The 16,449-nt window shown below is 33.6% G+C and overlaps 1 protein-coding gene across 3 annotated transcripts; it reads right to left on the minus strand.

Annotated features, from left to right (window-relative positions):
• Window positions 1-325: 325 nt before the first annotated feature.
• On the minus strand, window positions 326-11,229 carry LOC142628086 (topless-related protein 3-like). Of its 3 annotated transcripts, none has more exons than XM_075802055.1 (25): window positions 10,909-11,229; window positions 9,800-9,979; window positions 9,584-9,697; window positions 8,555-8,713; window positions 7,965-8,139; window positions 7,709-7,835; window positions 7,050-7,132; window positions 6,794-6,929; window positions 6,564-6,673; window positions 6,230-6,299; window positions 6,083-6,156; window positions 5,910-6,005; window positions 5,741-5,833; window positions 4,656-4,783; window positions 4,303-4,537; window positions 4,045-4,212; window positions 3,867-3,953; window positions 3,235-3,387; window positions 2,933-3,043; window positions 2,639-2,818; window positions 2,008-2,136; window positions 1,794-1,889; window positions 1,372-1,554; window positions 1,117-1,292; window positions 326-791 (listed from the first exon to the last, which is right to left on the minus strand). In XM_075802055.1, exons 1-25 carry the CDS (start codon window positions 10,986-10,988, stop codon window positions 575-577), a joined length of 3,360 nt encoding a protein of 1,119 aa, XP_075658170.1. In that variant the 5' UTR covers window positions 10,989-11,229; the 3' UTR covers window positions 326-574. The 3 variants fall into 3 exon arrangements, with proteins under 3 accessions (XP_075658170.1, XP_075658169.1, XP_075658171.1); XM_075802054.1 differs by having other exon boundaries at window positions 7,050-7,165; XM_075802056.1 differs by lacking the exons at window positions 8,555-8,713; window positions 9,584-9,697; window positions 9,800-9,979; window positions 10,909-11,229 and adding an exon at window positions 8,534-8,553 and having other exon boundaries at window positions 7,050-7,165.
• Window positions 11,230-16,449: the final 5,220 nt, after the last annotated feature.

Here is a 16,449-nt window from a genome sequence, read left to right on the forward strand (position 1 = left end):
CGGCATATCATGTGAATAAATCTAATGATGGAATTTTTTTTTTTTAACAATTGCTAATGTGGTGTGTTTTGATTGATACATTATAAAAGTAATGTCACTGACAAACCTATGTGAAAATAATGTTATTTCAATCACAAATTAAATTTTTTTTTGTATCTCTAACATCATTCCGTGTGAAAAAATATATATAGATAAGCCTAGAAATAGGCTTATCAGCTAATTGCTTGCAACAAGTCCTCTACAACAGAAGAAATGACATTGTCATTGTCAATATTAGAACATGCCATCTAATGATCTCTATTCCATTAAAAACCTTATGATCATATTTATCAGTGAGGAAAAGAAGAATAAATACATTACAACTGTTCCGAGGAACAGGATATTACTACAAGATAAAATTCATTTTATGAGTTGACTACAACAAATTACGTATACAAGAATGTATTTCTAACCATTAACATTTTATGTCCAAGCTTTATCTTTGACAAGGAACAAATGGTGGAATAAAAACCTAAAAATCTAGACAGATAAAATACAGATGGGATTAACATCACTAAGTAAAATACATGGGATCTCATCTTTGCGTCTGATCAGGTGTGTGGTTGCTTGTGGTAGATGATGACGCTGTCCTGCCATTTAGTAACCCATTATCCATTGGTGGACTTGAACCCCACTTCCCCTCTGATTCTGTTGGCTCTATAACCTTTACAGATCCATCAGTCAACCCAACTGCAAATTGGTTGGGATCCAGTGGATTTGCCGCAACAACAAGAGGGTGCACAGATTGGCTTCTACATAGGAGTACAACACAGATTATAAGACTCATATAATGATACCAAAAACATGCAAATTAGTACGAAAAACCACTCAATGCATTTCAAGCTTATTGTGAGTTTACGAAATATATATATACTGACCAATATATGAAGCAACAGTCCTAGCTCAGAAAGCGAGCAAGGATGTATAAGGGCAAACAAAAGGCAGGAAGTTTATTTGCACAAGTGTAGTATGTTATGAAAAAAAAATTTATTGCGCTTCAATACCAACGATCAAATTTCAGAAAAATTAGACAGAAAATACTGTGTTTGGTGTACAAACCACAATGCCCTAACTTACCCATTTAAAGCTGCCGGGGACAAGTATGCTGATGGGGCAATACGACATCTTAGTCTCAGACTATCAGCATCAAACACCCCAATATTACCATCGAAAAAGGTAGCATAAACTAGTTGACTATTGCAAGAGTATGCTGCATAAGAAATGGGTGCAGACAGTGCATCTTGTGGGACCCACTGCAACGGAAGAATGCATAAGCACATGCACCAAGTGTGTTCCAAGAAATCATTTACAAGCATTTGACAAACTTCCTACCTGCCGTATGCGGTCCATCTTTGAGGCATCATATATAGCTAACTGTGTCTCATGGACCACCAGCAAGCGCATTTGGTCAGAGTGGAACTGTACTCGAGTGTCACCGACAGGTGCCTTTCCAGCAGGTATTTGGATTGTAAATGACTTCCTCTTCTCCCATGTGTCAATGCTCCACACACAAAGCTGCACAAAATGGTTTGACATTTATTAAAACTAGAACCTAGTCATCATCCTAAAATGTTTATCAATTTTTAGATTAAATAATTTAATAATTGTGCTCCAGCAGGCTTGTACAATTTCCTCCCAACTGGGCAACATATTTAAGATAAAGCAACAAACTGACAAGTTATTTGACAATTATTAATGTATTGTAAATTTGTAATAGTATTAAACATAGCAAAAGAACCATGTATGCCACTTACTTGAGCATCAGCCCCTGAAGAAACCAGGATATTAAGATTTGTTGAAAAAGCTAAACCGGTTATCCGCTTCTGGTGTCCCTTCAGTTTTGATTTTACCTTAAAACAGCATATAATTCACACAAGTTCATATTAAGAGAGCAAAAGGAATCACTTTTTTTTTTTGGGGGGCGGGGGGGGGGGGGTGGTGTGATTAACCTATGTAGTAAGTAATTACCTCATCAACTCTAACATTATATATGTGTATAGTTGAATCCTCCATTCCAATAGCTATGATGTTATTGTCTTGAGGATGAAATGCTAGGAAGGTAGAAGCAGGGGGTGCTGCCATGAATGTTGTCATTACCTACAAATTAGAGCAATTGATAGCAATCCATTAATAATCCCAATTTTGATTAAGTTTGCAAGACATGTATGGAATGACTTACTGACGCAGGACAACTAGAACAAAAATTGAAACAACAAAAAATAAATGGATATGACCTAAGAGTCAGCACTTAGGCCTTGCTTGGAGTCAGCACCAAACGTAGAAACCACTAGGAGTCAGCACCTAGGGTAGACCTGGAGTCAGCACCAGATCAAAGAAAGACCAAACGCCATTGTTTTTATTTATCAAAATATCAACTCCCTCCTCCAGGAGTATAATAAGTTGCTTATAAAGGATTGCTAAACCCTAGTTCTAATTGGCTAGGAAACCCTAATTGCCTTATTACAGAAATAACCCTGCTTCCAAATTAAAATACTAATAGCCCAAAAAACTAATAGAACCTAAAACATAAAAATACAAATGACTTGCAAACATAAATAATATTAAATAATAATTTTCTTGCATCTCCTGCATCACTTACCTTGAATGTCATCATATTAAATAATGAAACCTTTCCACCACAGGCTGACATCACATATGAGTCATTTTTTGACAGTGCTATACATGGTACTGATTCTTCAAGGTTGACACCTGAGACATCATTAGCCATAAGAAGACCACTGTTTGGTTGCCAGTGCTGAGGAACAACATTGGCAGTGGCCTTGAAACACACACAGACTTCAGAAATCTCCTCCAAGAAAGAAAAATCTCAAGCAAACACACAAAATTATAAAGGAAGAAACACTAAGTGAACATGCTTTAAACTAGCAATTACCTTTCCACTTGGATTTTGTTCGTTCCGTGTCCATTTCCACAGCTTCTGAACGCCATTTGACCCAAGTGCCAAAACCCCAATGCCAGAATTTGTATACAGAAGTCGAACAACCTAAGCATAAGCATAGGACAGAATGCATCATCAAGTATATAAACTTTATGATAAAAAGTCAAATATAGTAAACTTGCAGAGAGTTGAGAGGTCACATTATAACCAACCTGTGTATTAATGCTTTTGATATTTTAGTAAAATTTATAGTACTTATTGAAAGTAAGGTATTAAATACAAGATACTTCACAAACCTTGCTTGAAGAATCTGAGCCTTCTGGCAAGGTAACTAATCGGCATTGGACGGCATCCACAATTTCAGACAACTGCCAGGGTTTGGTTCTATCAGTTACATCCTCCATGGTTCTTGGCTTTTCCATGCTTCTACCATTTGGATCAACTCCATTCTTCAAAGATATAAAAGTTAAAAATAAATAAATCAACACTTCGCCAAAATGTATTTGCCAAAATGCAGTGGCTCATATACAAAGAAAGTTTGGGGGGAAGAGTGTGGAAAGAAAAATAATAGAAAATGGTTTTCCCAAGAAGAAAAATTAATATCATAAGCAGGGGAAAAAATTAAAACAGATTGTGCCACATCCTCGAACCAGTCACTAGGCATGTTTCATGTGGAGCATGTTCACCACACACGAAAAGTAAAAGTTCAATAGGGCAGGCCCATAAAAGGGAACCATGCTTTATTTATTTCCTTGACATGTTTTAATTAAAACCCAGAACTAGGGAAATCAGAGGATTTAAATAGCGCATGTGCCTCTTCATGATATGTTGAATGCAATGTAACCAACATGCATAATTGTTGCTACAACCATAATATAAACTTCAACAAAAATTTCACATTCCAAGTAAGAAAGATCAAGCTGCATACAATAATTGGAGAAGGCCTGACAGGAGAGCTCCTTTCCACTTTGCAATTGACTGGATTGACATTTGTGATGGCAGGAGAGCCAGATACCTAATGAATAGACACAAAAAGGAGATCCCAATAGATATTTATTTAATATTTTTAAAAGCATGCAAGCAAAACTAAAAGATAGGATTTAAACCTTGGCTGCAGCTGATTCAATGGGCGATCTCAATGCTTCAAAAGATGGGGGTTCAATGGGTCTTAAAGACCTGAGACCAGCAGCATTTGCAAGTATCTTGAATCCATTGTCTGCTGTTGTAACAGCGAGAAGATTCCCTTCCTTGTTAAATCTCAAGCGAGGAAGACTCTGAAACAATTGACAAAATGATGTAAGAGCCCAATTTAAAAGCAGAGATGTCTCAGAGAGGATCTACAAAATAATCCATGTAATACTGACCGGGAGCCCACCATCAGCATCCGTGCTAGTGAGAATATTGTTATTGTCCATATCCCAAAACTTTATCTGGCTATCCTCACCAGCAGCTAAGAAGTGATTCTGAGTTGTGTCAAACTGCACAACACCTGCTGATTTCTTTCTAAACCCAATATAACTCCTCTTTATTGCTCCTTCACTTTCATTCCATTCAACTAGAAAAGAATCCCCATCTTTACTTGTCCCACAAGAGAACAACCTGAAAAAGAGATAAAACCAGAAGAGGTAAGAGATACATCTAAATGGAATAGAGAGAACATAAATTACACATTTACCCCACTTTAATTTTTTATTATCATAGATTCAACTAATCTTACCTACTTCCATCAGCACTGTAAAGCATTGTAGTACAATAGTGTCCAGGAGCATCATAATCAACTCTAGAACCCATATTGTCATATAGCCAGGCCTTTATTTTTCCATCAAAAGCTGTTGAAAATATGAACTGCAAATTCACAAGTGCAACTGTTAATGCCAATGAAGCAAGTTCTTCACTATGAAAAAGAATTTGAAATATACGATAAATGCTTCACACTCGTGATTCATGTATGGAAGGAATGGGAGTTCGCACAAACAGAATAGGCATTAATGGAAAGGTAAAGCAGCAGTAATGATGACAATGGAGCACTAATGGTGGTCCAGTCAATTTCAACATATGGTGAAGCTTGTGACTGAAAGTTGGCAGCACAATGGTTACTAAGATGGTGAGGCTGTAACTGAGGTGCAACTATAGTGTAAAATGTGTAATAGCAATGGGAAGCCAATGCTAATGATGTAAAAGGCTAAAAGCGCTACTTTTTCAATTTGGGTTGGGGGGGGGGGGGAGGACCTTCATGCGTGCATTTAACTATTGTGCTCTGGCTACAGCAGGTAGTCAAGTTGACTACAGTTATAAGGTGGTAGTGTTGTGGAGCTACTTGTGTGATGGTGGTGCAAATGCAATTGAAGTGTTTGGTAGCAGTGGAGGCAGTTATGTCATGAAGGTTGTAGGCTGCAAGAAAGAGCCATGATCATGGTGGAATTGTCATTAATATCAAAGGCATTATTGAACAGCCAGTTAATGTATAATTTAATTTAAGTAGCAGTTAATTAGATATGATATGGCAGGAACTAAGGGCTTGATGATGGCAATTAGCAGGTGAACGTCATCACACTATTCAAGTTTTACCATGAACATTACAGGTTAATCAAAGTGTAAATTCTGAGATTGAAATAAATATATGCTTAGTCAACCTTAAAAACACTGCTTATGCTCAGCTGTATGAGTAATATACGTATGTTATATAATGTACAAGGATTTTGGACCAAATCGGCTTTAGAGCCTTCTTATATGATTCAAATATTGATGACTGCTCTAAAAGTATATTTTGACAACCCATAAAGCTTTCTCCTTTCGCTATACCTGAATATTCTCCTTGTGATGAGGACAGATGGAATATACCGGCGCCTCGTGACCTTCAAAGTTGAATAGTTTTCGCCCTGCTGAATCCCACACCTGTTTCAACTCTTCCATTTAGATAATGTGGAGTGTTTTTCATCAATCCTAACATATGATAAAAAATGGTTCTCACTCTTATCTGCTTGTCATCTCCACAGGACACAAGACATAGTTGTTTATTTGGATGAGCAAAAGCCAAGTCATTCACAGCTCCAATATGGGCATCAATCTGCCATGACAAAGGAACACGAGTCAAGCTACACATACAAATTTTTCCTAGATAAAAAAGCAGAAACATCACTTCACCTCTAAATTTTGGCGAAGATCATTTGATCCATGATAAGCATACAGGTGAATCAAATGCTTGGTAAATGCAACCCCTGCAGCAAGAAAACTAATAAGATACACAAACTGACATGTTAAAATTTTTAGTCAACCACTTTGTTCACATACCCACAAAATTTCCATCTGGACTCCACGTAACTCGGCTGACAGATATCGGTGTATCTTTGGTAACAGAAGCCTGAATAGACACCCAATTGTCAGACTCCAAAATGAATATAGGTTCATATTCTCGAGCACCGTGGTACTAATTATAACTTATTATTGGTCCACCATCAAGATACTAGTTTTCCAGTAAAACCCAATAAAGTTGCCAAAATGTCAGCATTATTTCAACGTACCATTTATTGACTTTTAAATTATATTACTAACTTTACAAAAAAGGGGATTAAGAAATTAATACTAAGACATTGTATGATACACACTAAATGGTGAGACTAGACACCTGAAATCCCACTGAACAGGACGCCATTTCCCATATCTTGAATTGCTTTGAAACCAACCTCTCACGCGAGGCAACTTCCCAGAGGGTAATTTCACCATTACTAGAACCAACTGTTAAAAAGAAACTACAAGTCAGACAAAGGAAAAACTAAATAAATAAATTAAACAATAATCTTTTTGTTACAAAATTAGCTATTAACTGTAAGAAAGGCCAAGATAAAACTATTGTACCAAGTAGCAATGTGTGATGAGAAGGATGAAAATCCATGCTTGTGACAGTGGATCCTTGATGCAGTGTTACAGCTACTGCTCTGGGCAGGTCCTCCAGTGACCAAGGAGCTTGATGTCGAGTGCTCGGATATGTGACCTGAAAATTGAAGTAGCAGAAAGGAATACCAGAATTGATCACTAAATATGGTTTAGTAGCAGAAATACAAAAGTCAAGAACTCAAAATAAAAAATAGGAAAGAAACGTTGAGAATATTACCTCCTCAACAGATGGAGCAGACCGCAACCGTTTCATTAGTTGTTCATGATCAGTACTTGGATAATCCACCATGCCTGGAGCTGCTGGAGGTGTTCTTGGACGTTTCAAGATTGGAACTGTTTAAATTAAAAAGTAGATCATGCCATGCATACATATCTACTTAGAGATAATTAAATAAGTAGAAATCAACTTGAGAACCCATATCAGATTATATCCTTAAGGTTGAAGTGACTATTACTGCCACCTGCCGAAGCAGAGTGAAAAAAATTGGACAAAATTTTCCAGGAGTCTTTAGAGTCTGGTACCGAAGTTTACAAGACTTAAAAAAAAAAAAAAATTTAAAAATCCTCCAAAATCTATTCAAAACACCACTAGAAATCAGTAACTATTGACAATGATATTCTATATCTCTTCATTCATACTTCCACCCCTCCCCTTTTTCTTTTTTCTTTCCAAATAAAAGAAGAAAAGAAACAGATGGATCAAAAGAAAAAATTAGTGTTTTACAATTTTAAGGGCAATTTTGCATCTCAAGAAGAAAATTGTTATAAGCACAATTTGGTATACGTTTCATGCTCTTCAAAGTTAAAACCAATCCTTTGTCTTTGAAAGAAAGATGAACACTAAGATGCCAATTTCATCTAATGAAAATTTCTAACCTTGATTCTGTGGAACAGGTATGGATGATGCAGTAACAACAGAAGCTTGGACAGATGAAGCAGAGGCATTGGCCATCCAACCAGCTAAAGCATTAGCATTGGCAGCTGCTGCAGTGGGTGGAAAGGGCTACACACATTAAAAGGAAAAAAAAATTTAATTATTCCACAAATAACATTTTATTACTTAGTATGCTTTATTGGGAGAAGGGGGAGGGGGGTGGGGAAGGCATAAAATTTTCTGTGCATAATATCATACACCATGAGCTCCAAGTGAGGAATAAGCAGCAGGCTTTGCAACTGCAGCGACTGGGAGATTGACAGGTGTTGGTGCAAGAGGACCATTTGGAGGTGAACAAGTGTGGTCTGTGAATAAAGTTTTAATATCTGGGTTTGGCCTTGGGTTCTTGCAAAGCTGGTGCTGCCAATTCAAACTGCATAGACAACAGTCAGAGATCAGATATCAGCCAACCATATATAGGCAAAACAATCAGAATCATTACGAGCTATATATAAGATAACATGAGAGTGGGGCAAGGGAGCGACTATAATCCTCAATTGCATTGGTATTTTTATTTACAGCATAATGAGAGAGAGACAGAGAGAGACAGAGCTGTTTTATGAAAATATTTTTTTCTTGCAAGAAGATATAAATGTATGATTAGTACAAATGTTGAAATAGCAACAGCCACAGAAATTCACTAATTCCTTATTCTATAGGAACAAACAAGTAGGGCAGCTTCTTATATAGAAAGGATTTGAGAAAAATGCAAAGACAGTAAAACAGCACAACAAAAGAGGATAAATTCAAAACCTTAACTTGCTTACCCCATACATCATCAGCCGTACCTTTGGTTTATTAAAGTCCGAAGTCTTGATGACTTCAGAGTAGGGAAAACAAGCTTCTCACGAAACAGGGGATTTGCTTCTATGAGTTTTTTAAGCTCAATCAACATTATGCTACGAGCTGTTTTGGTATCACCATACTTGGACAGCTGCTCATTTTCCCTGGTAAGAAAATAATCACACCTTAATAGATAAAGGAAGTTCTTGAGACTCATCAACACAAATAACACAAGCAGAACCATAAATTAGAATTCTACCTTGAAACTTTCTCTCTCTTTTTTTTTTCTTTTTTTTCTTTTTTCTTAAGGGGAGATGTATATGGAAAGGATTCTTCAGGGTAAGGCTTAACATTTTTAAGCACATAGACATCACTTGATAAATTTGGGGTTGTAACTCAGATAGTAGATCGCTTGCTCACAAGTTGTACCGATGTAATGAATTATACCAGTGTAAGCCAGCAATAATCAAATTCTTGCAATCTCACTCTGCCTTGGTGACCAATCAATAGATATCTGTCTTCGTTATCCTAATTTCCATTATTTTATTTACCACCAATTTACCAATTATAATTCAACAACATTAACGAATATCCAATACATAATGCATGCCTGTCAATTTCAGTGCTGCGGACAATGTGTTATACCCACTGTCTTAGATAGAAATACATAACAACTACACCATATATACACCTAGTGCTTCTTATAACACTGTGGGGTGCTTCATTAGGTTTATGAGCAGAAGTGGGAAAGGTTAAAAGGTGAAACTCAAATTTTGCCTTATATTTTACTTTAGGTCTTATGAAATAGAGTGACTTAGCCAAGTTGTTAAACCAAACTCAATTAACTAAATCTTTTAATCCTGCTCTCCAAACCCCCCTTTCCATCCCCTACTCCACTCTTTGAATTTAGAAAAATAGAAACCCAGTGTTACTTTTTTTGCATACATTTTTTTCATTCATTAAACAGAAGGAATTAGCTGATCAATATTATACCAGCTAATAAATCCATTTACCATAATGGTATGAGAAGTTACCTGAAATTGCTAAGAGTTAAAAGCTGAGTGATTTCTTTGTACAATTCCTCATTGAATGTTGAGAAAACTTTCAAATCATTCACTAATATTTCGACAGCCTTTGCCTTGTCTTGCCTATAATATCATTAAACACACAAAGAGGAGGCAAAAATTATACTTTCTATATAAAGAAATTATTTTTAAAAAAAAATTATAACAAATATAGATTAAATATACCGATCAAGTGCTTCAAGATACTTCTGCTTCCTGATTTCAAAGAATATCTTCATGGAGTATCTATTATCATCAACTTTGGTAAATCCGGATAAATACTTCTCGACTTCTTCCCACTCTCCAGCCTGAACTTTTTCCTCAAAGTACTTCATGTTGAAGAAAAACCCTGATTCTTTCTCAAGCCTATAAAAACCAACATTTCTTTTTTCAGTAAACAAAAATGGCCAAGCAAATTACCAATTCATATGAAATAATTTAATTTACCCAAAAAAAAAAGAAAAGAGACAGATAGACAGAGAGAGAGAGACAAATGGAAAGAAACTTGAGTGCGATGAAGTCCACCACTGACCACTCAGCCCCACTAACAAATTTAAATGGCTTAGTAAAGTTAATAATTTCTTTCCTTTTCTTCTTCATATTCAGATTACATGTTCCGGTTTCAATTCCAGAATTTGCCAAAAGCCAAAAACCAGAAATTATTAATATTTTTTAATGGAACCTACATCTTAAATTTATTTTTGTTGGAATCGAATACAACAAAACCCCCCCACTCGGTGACAACCAACGCAGTTATCTTCTAAGTTTAACCGAAATTATCACTTTTAAGAACCCAAAACAGCGGAACGCCAATTTATTTTGAAATTTCCCTCCCTTTCTTCCCTTCAATTATGGTCATTTCCAAACAGTCTAATTTCTAATTTCCAAAAAAAAAAAAAAAAAAACAGCTAATACTACATCAAATTCCAGACTCTTACCACCTAAAACCAGACCCAAAAAAATCTATAAAAAAATTCCACTCAACTGGAATCAATACAACAATTCAGCCCTATCAAGTTCACCAAGTTGAGTACACGACACCCAAAAGTCTCACACACACACATACATGCATACAAACTTTCCCTTTTCAGTTTTCACTACACAAAAACAAAATAAAGCTGAAATCACCTACATACATATAAAGCTGAAATCACAAACATTTCCTCTTATTTCACCCACTTCTCTCCACGACCAATCACATAAACACATCTTAAACACAAATTCAGCATGTAAAAATATATACATATCAACACAAAGAGATAAAGTAACAGAGAGAGAGAGTAACAGAGACTCACTTGTGCACAGACTCCTTGAACTTCTCCTCCTCAAGGAATTGAAGTATGAGAAACACCAATTCTCTGCTCAAAGATGACATCTTTCCCAACCAAAAAAAAACCCAACAAACAAAACCCAAATTCCCAAATCCCCCAAAACCCGCCAACAACCAAAACAAAAACAGTTCAAACAAAGAGAGACAGAGGAAAAAAGCTTCAAAACCCACCAAGGAAACAACCCATTTAAGCCCAAATCACACACTCCAAGCTCAGAAATGCTCAAAACAACCTTATATCCCTCGAAATTCCAGCTCTTTCCGGCGATTTCTCAGCTCTGATTCCGAAGTTTCTAGGGTTTCAAAGGCTGCGGATAAGAGAGAGAGAGAGAGAGAGAGAGAGAGAGACTTGGTCTCGCTATCTTCGATGCGTTTGTGCAGAGAAGAAGCTTGGGTCCTTTCTCTTTCTACTGACCTATCAGTGATAAGCCAATGTACTTATCTGATCTGCATCTACTTATTGTATCTGCGGTTGTCCTTATCATTGCTTGAGTGATAAGCAGAATGAAAGATAGAGAAAGAGTGTGTTCCGGAATCGAAACCACACATTCAAATCTAGTGAATATTCGCTACACACGTCCAGTCGTATCGTACCCAAATATTTATTTTATTTTTAATTTCCTTTCGCACTGTCGCTTTCGCTTTTTTCTCTTTCTCGTTCTATTGGGTGAATGGTCTTTTCAATCTTAAAATTATCACTTTGTTTTTAATCCCATTTTCTCGCGATTTTTTGGTTTCATTCATAATCCACTAAAGTCCAGCAATAAAAAAATAAAATAAAATAAAAAGTTGACCCAACAAAATTTTACAATATTTTTATCAATAAGTTGGGTTATTAGCTCACTATATGTTAAAATAAAATGAAATGAAAAAAAAAAAACTGAGATTCATCTGAGCTCAAAATAAAAATGTTATGAAAATATTGTGGAATTTTATTGTACTCTTTTTTTTCTTTTAAAAGATAAGTGACAAAGTTGTTGTACATATTAAGGTTCCATTTGGTAATGTTATTCTAATAACGTAGTTTGTATTTTTTGAAAATACGTATGAGTAAAAAAGTGTGTAAAAATATATGTAATATTATTTAAAAATTAAAAATTATTGCTCAAAATCTCATACCAAACGCTCTAAATGTTTATTGCGTTTGTCTCTTTCCTTTTATTCCATAAGTTCTTTTGTTTACACTCACAATAAATTATTGAGCTGCTTTGCCAATAATCTTCCTGCTTTGGTGGTTTTTAACTCAATTCAAAGTTTGTCCTCATCTTAGCTATTCCAAATTGGATTTTTGCATAGTAAGATGCTAAAAGCACTGGCATTAATGTGGTTGTTATATTAGTTGTGTAAGTTTAAATTGATACTATTTATTTTGTATTTAGGTTTTTATTCTCTCTTTGCGTAACTTGAGTATGAATGAAGAGTGTTATAGGTGGTTATTATGTGTGCAGAAAGAGATTTTTTTTTTAAACAAATCAAAAAAATTTAATATTCTAATGAAATATAGTATAAAATAGATAATCTAATATGATGTGAATTGAAAAGTAGGTATGTAAATTTTTAAAAAAATGTATGTTATTATATTAAAATAGACATAAATTTTTATACGACTGAGTTGATGCAAATGCTCTAAGTTTGAGATTGTTTGGTCTCTTAGTCCTATTTGGCTCTTTACTTTTTGGTGTACTTTTTTGTGGGTAGCCTTTTATAATATTTCCTTTATTCAGCCAAAAAAAAATTCCATTTATTATATTTTATTTTTATATTAAAAATACATTGTTTTTAAATAAGAAGTAAAACAAAAAATTCTCAAACGACTCCTACTCCTAGTGTGTGTGTATATATATATATATTGGATATTTTATTTTCATTAATTTATTTTTATTATAAAAAATTGACTAAAAATACAATTATACATTGGAAACTAAAAAAAAATCAGAAACCAAAATTTTATTTTGGAAATAAATTAAGTCTTAAAAAGACAAAAGCTAACCTTATATTAAAGAAATTGGACGAAAGCTAACCTAAAATGTAAACCAAACTTATAAGTTATACCAAAAAAAGGCTTATAGTATAATGAACAATCTAAATTAAGTTTCACATATTATAGAAAATAAAAATATTAAATGGTATTCTAACAATACGGTATTCTGTCTATATTCAAACCCTATCTCTGTTCTTCTATTATTTATCGATAAAAATATATATAGTATCAAAAGCTCTATATAGCTCAACTGGTTATCCTCCCAACCATTGTAAGCATTGAATAATAAAAACTATATTATTAATAATAATAAATAGGATAAAAAGGGAGACAATACAACATGTATGCAATGTTTTATGTTCCTACGCAACCTACCCCTCACTAGTTTTTTATGTTGTCGGTTTACTCGCGCTATTTCGTTTCGTGGTTTTCATTCTTAAAGACTATTCAAAATTAATTTTCTCGCGGAATTTTCTTTTGTGGTTGTATCTTTTTTGAGGGATTGGGATTGGCTGGTTGGGTTCAAAAGTCCGTACTCACGCGCCTGGTGGGACCTTCTTTTTATCTTTTGGTTTTTGTCAGTTTCTAATTTGAGATTTATTGGACAATTAGTGTGGAACTATGTGAGTGGGTCCCATAATGCGTAGGATTAGAGATTCAGATCTGATTGATTTTAGGAAAGTGCGACAAAGATTGAAGTGGAGGATATGATCCCCTCGTATATTTCTCTTTTATTTTATTTTTTCGGCGCAATGGAGGATATGAATATGATACTCTTAGTTGCTTTCATAAAAAGAAAATGATACTCTCAGTTGCTTTCATTATAAAAAAAAAAAAAAAAAAAATGATAATCTTAGTCGCTTGAATTTGAAAATTAACGATGAATAATTATAACAAAATTTTATCTTCACAATATGTTCATAACATTTTTACATAAAATCTTAAATGATAAATTATTATCAGTTGTTATTAGTTTATATATATATAAAAAGTGAATTTAGAGGTGGTTCAAATTAAAACTAATAATAACTTATAAGGTCCTTATAGTGGACCACATAACTTTTGCTTAATAATCTACCATTCCTTTAAAAGACTCTAGCCTATTAATTGCTAACTCTCCTATCAAAAAAAAAAAAAAATGCTGACTCAATTATGATAAAAGTAAGATTAACAGATAACAAAATTTAAATGTTATCTGTTTAAAAATAATAATAAAAGAGATTCATGTAGATGGTAAAAAATTAAGTGGGAAAACTTCCTTGTTTAAGCACTCATGAAAAAAAAAAAAAAATCTTTTAACAGCAGATGTTAAGGTGAAAAAGTTGTTTGTGTTTCATTCTATCCTAATAGAACGTAGTTTTTTTATTATTGGTTCTTACTGCACTCCATTGATAGACACTCAAATGACTGATGGAGATATTCTTTTGTCAATGGCTTCTATCATAACAAAACACTGTTTTTAATTTACATCCTTAATCATACACTGTGACTTATTTAACAACCTCATAGCTAGTCAAACGCTAGAAATCAAAATGATGTTATCTTTGTGGATGGCGCTGAAGCTAGATATCAAATCTAATATTTTTTAGGAGATGTTGATAAGATCTAGTAGTTATTTCAAGGCTATACGATTTTATTATAATAATATCTTGATGTGAAGAATGTAATTTTTTTTAAACAGGTAGCATTTAAATGTTTTTATTTTTTACTTTTATTTTTATCATAAACTGAGTTAACAAATTTTTAAACAGGTGGAAGCCTTTTAATAGAATGATAGACCATTAGGCAAAAGTGACGTTGTCCACCATGAGAATCTTATAATTTATCCTAAGATAAAGTCTCAACAGTTTTTATAATTTATTTTAGAAGTGTTAAATTGGTGTGTTGAAATTGATATTAATAAAAGTTATATCTATAATAGATTTATGTAAAAATAATGTTATTCAAATAACAAATTGTCACATCAATAAATTAGCATTTTTTTTCTTATCTAAATTCTTTATTTGACGACAAAAAATTATATTTTTTATTTGACGACAAAAAACTATACTCATTAAAATAACAAGAAACCTATACTTTTATAGATTATTGGTCTATATACTAAATTACTATAGGTTACAAATGGTCTATACCATTTTCTCTAACTTATTTTTCGTGTATGTGTTCTATAATGACATCATTACTTGACGAAGAAGGGATTGGTTATCACTTATCAAAGTACTTTAAAAAGATATTAATAATGAATATTTTGGTTAGATTTTTTGAGTAAGCAGGAATGGTATAAGGAATGAATTAATCTTTTTAAAGCTTATTTTGATACGTCCCAAAAACAAATGCAAGACACTCAACATAGAATTGATCAAGAGAGCAAACATTTCAGTTTGTAAGTTTCATTTTCATGTAAACACGTTTTATCTTATTAGTAAGTTATAGAACAAGAATCATGGATTCAAAATCTAACTATCCTAAAGTTGGAATATATATATATATATATATATATATATATATATATATATATATGTATGTGTGAGAGAGAGAGAGAGAGAGAGAGAGAGAGAGAGAGAGAGAGAGAGAGAGGTATTTTTTATAGAAGAGCTTGTTGTACTAAGTCCTTACTTAAGTTTGAAAGGATAATTTCAACATGACTTATTACCCCCCCTTCCAAAAACATTAAAATATATATATATATATATATATATGTTATCACATTTAGTCATTCATTATATTTATGATCATACAACAAAATGTATTTTCAATGATGAAAAAACATTTTGTGACTTGTGTTCATGGTTTTAAAAACTAAACCGAGAGTCGAAACTGTCTATTTCAAAATCCCAATTCAACCTGATTTTTTACTGGTTTTCACCAATTTTAGGGGTTTTTACCGAATTGAACTAGCTCTCACTTCCTAGTTGAACCGGTCAGTCCGGTCCGAACTTTTAAAACAATGCTTGTGTTGTGTGCTTTATATGTTAAATCTAACTATAAGTCTACCAACTCAATTTTATATTATTTTATATATATATATACACACACACACAAAATGTCTAAGATATTGTTTTGTGATTGGTGCGTGATAAAAGTTGTGTTAATAATAAGTGTGAGTTCATGAAAAATGTGGTATTGCATCAATCATGACATTACACTAAATAATAAAGTTGCGATAAAAATTGTGTACTAGCTAGCCTAGCTTTTTTCTCTTTAACTCTTGTACCGGCACATTTATACTTGACCACTGTGTGATTTGATATGTTAAAATAGATGGAATGTGGTAGCTAGGAAGGAAGTATGATGCAACATGTTTAAGCAGAGAGCAATGATCCACATGCTTTGTTATTGTGGAAACAAATATATATATGATTGCATGTTTGAAAATTTTGTAGGAAGAAGCGTGTAGGCTTCATCATTTCAAACTAGTTTTTTGTGAGTGCATTTCATGGTTGTAAATGCAATAAAGTGGCATGGGAACAAAACCTTTTGCGCTGTATTGGCAAGAGCTTTTCGGCTGGTGTCAGAAGTTTTAGT

This window comes from Castanea sativa, chromosome 3, assembly GCF_040712315.1.
Source record: "Castanea sativa cultivar Marrone di Chiusa Pesio chromosome 3, ASM4071231v1".
NCBI classification, from domain to species: Eukaryota; Viridiplantae; Streptophyta; class Magnoliopsida; order Fagales; family Fagaceae; genus Castanea; species Castanea sativa.